A 7615-nucleotide genomic window follows, 5' to 3' on the forward strand; every position below is an offset into this window, starting at 1 on the left:
AGAGCCAAGGTCCTGGCTGGTGGGCGGGGCCAGCTGGAAGATGAGGGGGCGTGTCTTCGGAAGGGCCCTTCCGGAGGCGGAAGTCGGAGCGCTAGCCCCGGGGAGGGATTGGTCCGCGGAAAGGGGCGGGGCAGTGGGAGGCAGGCCCTGGGAGGGTGTCTCGCATTCCCGGACGTGATTGGCTGCCTGGGGGAGTTGTGCCTCGGGGCTCCTGGGCCCGGTGGGGTCAGAGAGGGATTGGTTCTCTCTAGGCGGACTCAAGCGGCGGATCCTGAGTCTGGCCTCGGATCCGTCGGAGGCGGTGGGTGTGCGGCCGTCCTTCCGGCGCCATGTCGTTCTGCAGCTTCTTCGGGGGCGAGATTTTCCAGAACCACTTTGAGCCGGGTACGATCTTTAACTTCTGGGAGGACAGCAGGCCGGGCCGTCGCCGCCCTCCGGGTGGCGGTGGAGCCCCAGGAACGCGGGACGAGTGTGGCCGCGCGGGGAGGAGCGCATGCGGAGCAAAGGCGATATGGAGGAGGGAGGAGTCTGAGGGGCCCGGAGAGTAGGGGTACCCGAGGGGAGGGAGACACTGGAGAGAGCACAGGCCTTGACTGCGAGCGTGGCCCTTTCCGCGGAAATCTGTGCGGTCAGGGTAAACGCGGGTGGCGACGCCCTTCGGGGTATCCGGGTCAGGATCGGGACTTTAGAGGGACTCGCTGGAAGGTCCTGTCCAGGGGGGCAGCTCCTGTGACTGGCTCCCTTTCCTTGGGGCATCGCCCGGTTATGACCCCAGCCCTTTCTCCTCCGCAGTTCCCCAGACCTGCGGGGTGAGCTGGAAAGCACAGAATGTCCCGTTGGGATCCAAATGTAACTGCCTGGGTGCCTCCCCAGCCTTCTCAGGGGGCCCAGGGTTGGGTAACCAGGCCAGGCTGCCAATGGCCAGTCAAGTTTGACTGGACAGCCTGGGCCAGCCAGGAGGGGTGGAAGGTGGGGGAGAGGGGTGGTGAGTGGTTGGTTGGGGCATGGCCCACCCTCAGCCCTGGCCCCAGGCTTTGAGAGATCCAGGTGAATCACATTCTGGGCTGTGCTGCCTGGTCATGGACTAATTTGGTAAAAATATGTCCACAGGCAAGACTAGAGCTGCGACCTACCCCGGGGCGGGGTTTCTTGGGTGTCAACTCTCTAGGGGGCTGGGCTGTGACACCTGGCATCTCTGTGAGCCAGCTGCGACATGGGACCTTCTGGTTGTGGGACTTGGGGTTGTCCTCCGGGTACTCAGCCACACTAGAAACCTCACTTCCACAGTACCTCCTGGTTCCTCTTTTCTTCCTCAAATTACTGGTAAACGCTGAGTTGTCATGGACTCTAGGGTAGATTGTCTCTAGGCCGGCAGGGGGCAAAAGGTGACTCAGTACCCCTTGAGGGACCCCCAAGCAGTTTCCTGTTCTGCAAGTCAATTTTGCAACCTTTTTTCCCCCCCTCAAAGTGATCTTTTGGGGATAGTTTAACCCAATTTTCTCCCTGCCCCTCTGTCTTCCTGGGCCCTCTGTCTGGACCGGAAGTGTTTTTGCTGGGATCTTTCTTTTCCGGTTTGGAGAGCAGGCCCGTGGCTGGGCATCCAGCTCAAGGCTTCTTTGGGCAGAGGGTCAGCCACATGGGAAGGGAGGTGGGCTAGTGGTGGTGGGGCCTGTTTGCGTGTTTGGGGGGCAGAGCTGTGTCCTCATCAGACTGCCTGAGTTCCTTCCTGGCTGCACACCCTGTAGCTGAATGTTTTGTATGCCTGCACCTCAGCTTCCTCATCTGTAAAATGGGAACATTTGCGTCACAGGGTTGTTAAGAAGAGCCAGTGAGATAAGTGTGAAAAGTGATTCTCCTGGTCTCTGGCACAGGCTCAGAACCATTCAACATGAACTCCATGCCGTGTCTCCCCTACAGAGTTGATGTCCAGGCCTGTGGGTGGTGGGTGGGTACATGGGGAGGATGTGCAGCCCACCTAGTAACCCGGGTCCTGCTGTCCTTTCCTGGGGTCTCGCCCAGGATTTGGGAGCTCTCCCCCGAGGTGTTGGAGCCAGCATCTCTGCTCTTGCCTCCCTTCCGCCCCAGGTATCTACGTGTGTGCCAAGTGTGGCTATGAGCTCTTCTCCAGCCGCTCCAAGTACGCACACTCATCCCCATGGCCGGCGTTCACTGAGACCATCCATGCTGACAGTGTGGCCAAGCGGCCAGAGCACAATCGGCCTGGAGCCATAAAGGTGAGTGGTAGCAGCAGGGAGGCAGGGGAGGGGTGTTGGTCAGGGGGACCCGGAACCAGGCCCCCCTTCCTGCTGCTCCCCCTCAGCTGCAGGGGCCTAGTGTCTGTCTATTCCAGGCCTCTGGCCTCAGCTGGGGAGCTGCCACCCCAAATTATTGGGTGACCCTGGGGTCTTGGTGAGGACAGGGAAACGACAGCTTTCCGGGGAGGCTGTGAGATGGGGCCGACAGCAGTTACCTTGGGAAATGGGTGTGAGGACCCCCACTGCGGGGGCCGTGGCTGTAGCTGTTTTTATGGCTGCCTTGTCTCCCCAGGTATCCTTTGGCAGGTGTGGCAACGGGCTGGGCCATGAGTTCCTGAACGATGGCCCCAAGCGCGGACAGTCCCGCTTCTGAATTTTCAGCAGCTCATTGAAGTTTATCCCTAAAGGTGCGTTTGCTTCCTGGCACCTGGGCACAGGCCTGTGTAAACTTTAGAGGCCCAAGGGTACACAGTTCTTGTTCATTTATGGTGACAAAGGGTGGGGGCACCAAAGCACGCCACCCAGGTTCTGCCCAGGGCCACTGGAGGGTGGCTGCGGGGCAGGGACAAAAGACAGCTGTCCTGCCTCCCACGCTGGTTGGTCACATGCAGGGCAGCACAAAGGCTGAGGACCAGGGCTGTGTGGCTGCAGGCTTGCTTGTTGGCCTGTCTGAGCCGCCTCCTCTTCTGTGTAGTGGGCGTGATGGCAGAGTCTCCTTCCCAGGCCTGTTGAGACTGGCTGCCCTAAAGTGCGCTGGGTGCTGGCATGCAGTAGGAGCTAGGAAATGTGTGCTTGTGTTGGCAGTATTCATCATCGGTAGATATTTAGGGGCCATTTTTCATTTGTGTGCATTTTATTTGAGCTCCTTGGTGGCTCAGACAGTAAAGAATCCTCCTGCAATGCAGGAGACCCGGGTTTGATCCTTGGGTCAGGCCTGAACCCACTCCAGTACTCTTACCTGGGGAATCCTATGGACAGAAGAGCCTGGTGGCTACAGTCCATGGGGTCGCAAAGAGTCGGACACGACTGAGCAACTAACACTATCTGAGCCCAGCCTCCTCTCTGGCCCTCTGCTCTCTGCCTCCCCAACCACCCTCTGAACTTCTCTGCACTCTTTGTAGCTCAATTCCCTCTCTTCATTTGCTGCCCATAGGACTGTGGCCAGCCCCTAATCTCAGTTTTTGTTTTTTAAATATTTATTTCTTTGGCTGCTCTGGGTCCCAGTTGTGACATATAAACTCTTACTTGTAGCATGTGGGATCCAGTTCCCCAATCAGGGATCGAACCCTGGTCCCCTGCAGTGAGAGCACAGAGTCTTAACCTCTGGACCACCAGGGAAGTCCTCCTAGTCTCAGTTTTATCCTCTGTAAAATGGGGTTGCTAATAGCACCTGCTTGTTCCCTCACTGTGGCGGTTAAGTGAAGGTGTCCGGAAGGGCCAGCATGTGATAAAGGTTTGACAATACCTTGTCCTTCTGTAGTTATTTGTCCTCCAGGACATGTGGAGGAAGGATAGACTCTGGGTTATCCTGCAGTCTCAGCGGATGAACCGGGCACACAGATGTCCCCAGGCTAGGGGTCTGGGTCCTCCTGGCCTCCCTGAGCTGCAGGCTGGAGACACTGGGGTAGCCCAGGGAGTGGTGGCAGACCTGTTAACAGCGACTTGTTTTTCTCTCTCCTCCCTCATTTCTTTTAGCCGAAGAAACCTCCGCCTCCCAGGGACAGTAGGCAGGCTGCCCATACCCAGATCAGGTGGACACTGTCTGATGCCACCCACCTCGGTCATGGAGCCGCAGACATTCAGAGCAGGGGTGTCAGGGTTGGGAGAAGGGGTAGCTGAAACCTCAGGAAGACTCCCGAGCCCTTGGCTCTGAACAGGCTCTTGCTGGGAAGAGAAGAAGGCTCACACTCGGCTACCAGGACGGGCCCTGCTATTGGCTCACACAGGGTCTCGGGGTGTGGACTCCAGGCCTGGTCTATCTTTGGATGATGCTGCAAGCCCCACCTTCCTTTCCTCTCAGCCCACTGCCCCCCTCGCTGCCTCTCTGGACTCACCCCATGGGGCCCAGCCCTGAGATGGCTCCGCCCTCACCAAAGCTCTTGCCCACCTTCTCCAGGCTGTGCCAGGAGATAGGATGCAGACAGGGGTGGCCCTGCCAGCTGCCCCAGCCCAGTCACTCTATGATTCTCTCTGGCTAAACCCTTGCAGGCAGCCAGAGTGGTGATGACCCGTGACCCGCTGGGGGAGCAGACGGAGGGGATGGACTCTGACCTCGGTTACAGGAGGAGAAATCCCGAACCCCGTTGCGCCATCTGTGCAGATGCGGCTTGCCTCACTCAGGCTTAGGAAAGCAGCTATTGCTTCATCACCTTGACAGTATGAGGCTGGGGACCCTGAGCTCACAGCTTCCCATTAACCCCTCCCAGTAGACAGTGAGCGAACCTCACTGCATGTGCTCTGAGGCACCTGCCATTGGTGGGGGTGGGGGTTGGGGGAGGAGAGTGAAGCCCCTTCCACCTTGAATCCTCTCTAGAGTAATCAGGAGACCAGTAAACAAATGGAACCCAGGCTTGCTGTCTTTATTAACAACATCAGGAATTACAGGAGAGCTGCTGTCATTGAACTGGAAGCCTGGAATGCATGGGAGTCACTGGGTCCCAGGGCAGCAGGGCCAATGGTGGCTCACTGTGCCAGTCAACAGAGTCAAAGCAGCTGTCAGAATAATTTGACTCACACGGAATTACAGAGTCGGCCAGTTGGGCAGGGTGCTTCTCAAAGTGAAGTAGATTGGAAGTCTGGTCTCACTTGATCTGTATGAGCAGAGGTCTAACTTGAATCATAAAGATGATTTCCTCGTTGCCATTTCCTCCTCCAGGGGATCTTCCTGACCCAGGGCTTGAACCTGCGTCTCATATCTCTTGCGTTAGCAGGTGGGTTCTTTACCACTAGCGCCACCTGGGAAGCCCTGTATGAGCAGAAATCTAACTTGAATCATAAAGACAGACACTAGACTCCCTCTGTCAATTCGCAGGCTTGAGCCAGTTTGTGCTAAGTCAGTCAGTCATGTCTGACTCTTTGTGACCCTATGGACTGTAGCCCGCCAGGCTCCTCTGCCCATGGGATTCTCCAGGCAAGAATACTGGAGTGGGTTGCCATTTTCTCCTCCAGGGGATCTTCCCGACCCAGCGATGGAACCCACGTCTCTGTCTCCTGCATTGCCAGGCAGATTCTTTACCCACTGAGCCCACCTGGGAAGCCCTTGAGCCAGTTTGCATGCCCAGAACCCTTTGAATGAATCAGAGCCAGCTGAGTGGTCAGCAGGAACCTCTGGGCTCCAGAGCCAGGAAGGACCTTGGACTTTCCTCACTTCTCCCAGCATTCCTGGCTCTGCATCCTGGCTAGGGTGACCCTTGAGCTTGAACTTGGCCCAAGAGCAAGCTGGCCTCCTGGGGCAAGCTGGGCCCATGTGTCCAGGCCACGCCCTTGTGGCTGCCCCTTGGGCTCAGAGCTATAGCACAGTGGGCTGGAGGGCTGGGCCTGGGGATGGTGAGACTTGTAGGGGAGCTGTGAGTGGCAGTGCTTGATGCCTGCACCCCAGGGGCCCCATGCTCATTTGTACAGGGTGGTAACTGGGGGCTGGCAAGCAGTGCTCTGGGAGGAGGGGAGTGAGGAGGGTGAGCACCAGGACCCCAAGGTCCCGTCATACTGCGAACCTGGAAGTGGATGGCCCCTGACAACGTTTCTACCAAGGGCTGGGGGAATCATAAATCCACCCCACCCCCCTGAAGGATTGCATCACAACTTCTGGCCTGCCCCTGCAGTTCCTTCTTGAGAAACAAAAGGCTTTTTGAGAGCCCATCCCCCTCTGCCGCCTACCGTGCCTGCTTCTTTGCCAGGTGGAGGTCCCGGGACACAGCCTTTTGAGCCAAGGGTTGCATTCAGGGGCAGACAGCTCCGGTTGCTCTGTCAAACCCAGCCAGCAGGGCTGGGCATTGGCAGGGCAGGGCACCTCAGGCAGGGGACCAGTGGGACTCTGCTGATCCCCAGCCTGGAGGTGTGAGTGGATGCAAAGTCGCTTCAGCCATGTCTAACTCTTTGCGACCCGGGAACTGTAGCCCACCAGGCACCTCTGTCCATGGGATTCTCCAGGCAAGAATACTGGAATGGGTTGCCATGCCCCCCTCCAAGGGATCTTCCCGACCCAGGGATTGAACTTGAGTCTCTTATATCTCCTACATTGGCAGATAGTTTCTTTACCACTAGCGCCGCCTGGGAAGCCTGGAGACTGGGCTTAATGAACACAGAGCAGATGACTGAATTGATGATGCCTGGGGCTTTTGCTCATCCAAGGGTTTCATTTCTTCTGCGTGACAAGTCCAGTGCCAGGGAGAGCCATGACCCTGGTAAGGGTGCTACTTGGGTCCTGTTGGTAGGTCTCAGGACCCCCTGACACCCTGCATGCATGTGGGCAGGGGCTGGACGTGGAAGGGGGCACCTGCAGAGGTCGGTGAAGGTCACCACCAAGCCAGCAGATGCCCCCACCCCATCCCAGGCCCTGCTGGGGGGTGTAGCGCTATGATCGCCTTCCGAATCAACCGGTCTTCAAGGTCCTCTCAGGGAGTGGGCCCAGGGACCGTGTGCAGGGCGGACCGGCAGAGGCCGCTCAGGCCCCAGGAGCGCCTGAGCAGGTCTGAGCGGCGCGGCACTTCCCTGTGGCGCCGCCGGGGGCGCTGCGGTAGCAGCTTTGACCGCTGGCGGGTCCCCGCCCCGGGCTCCCGCCCGCGCCGCGCTTCCCCGCCGCACCCAGGAGTCAGCGCCCGCATCGTCCCGGCTCCAAGCCGCGCCGGCTCAACAAGCCAGTGCCCCCCAGCCTCCACCACGAGCAGAGGCCACCTGGCGTCCCAGGGTGCGGCTGAGGCGCATTTGGTGGGCTTCAAGGCAGTTACTGCTCGGGAGACTTCCCTGGTGGTCCAGTGGCTGAAACCTTGCCCTTCCAATGCAGGGGACCCAGGTTAGATCCCTGGTCAGGGAACTAGATCCCACGTGCTGCAGCTAAAGAACCCGCATGCCACAGCCAAGGTCAAAGAGCCCACATGCCGGCAACTAAGACTTGGTGCAGGGAAATAAATAGTAAAAAAGAAGAAGTTTCTGGTTGAGACTTCCTTGGCAGCCCAGTGGTGGAGACTCCTTGCTTTCAGAGCAGGAGGCAGGGGTTATGCTCTGGTGTTGGGAGAGCAGTGGAGGCCCAGTGTGCCCCCTTCTGGAGTCCGCAGAAGCAGACAGAGCTGGGGGCTGGGAAGGTGGTGACTGATCCCTCCCAGCTCCAGCCAAGCCCCAGACCCTTCTCCAGGGCATTTGGG

At 58.5% G+C, this 7615-nt stretch overlaps 1 protein-coding gene across 1 annotated transcript; it reads left to right on the forward strand.

Annotated features, from left to right (window-relative positions):
* Positions 1-50: 50 nt before the first annotated feature.
* On the forward strand, positions 51-4823 carry MSRB1 (methionine sulfoxide reductase B1). The gene is given in 4 exon segments (XM_010846171.1): positions 51-384; positions 2086-2234; positions 2548-2662; positions 3951-4823. Coding segments are annotated over 4 exon segments (351 nt in total). The 5' UTR covers positions 51-329; the 3' UTR covers positions 3983-4823.
* The last annotated feature ends 2792 nt before the right edge of the window (positions 4824-7615 follow it).

This window comes from Bison bison, unplaced genomic scaffold, assembly GCF_000754665.1.
Source record: "Bison bison bison isolate TAMUID 2011002044 unplaced genomic scaffold, Bison_UMD1.0 scf7180017848936, whole genome shotgun sequence".
Lineage (NCBI taxonomy): Eukaryota > Metazoa > Chordata > Mammalia > Artiodactyla > Bovidae > Bison > Bison bison.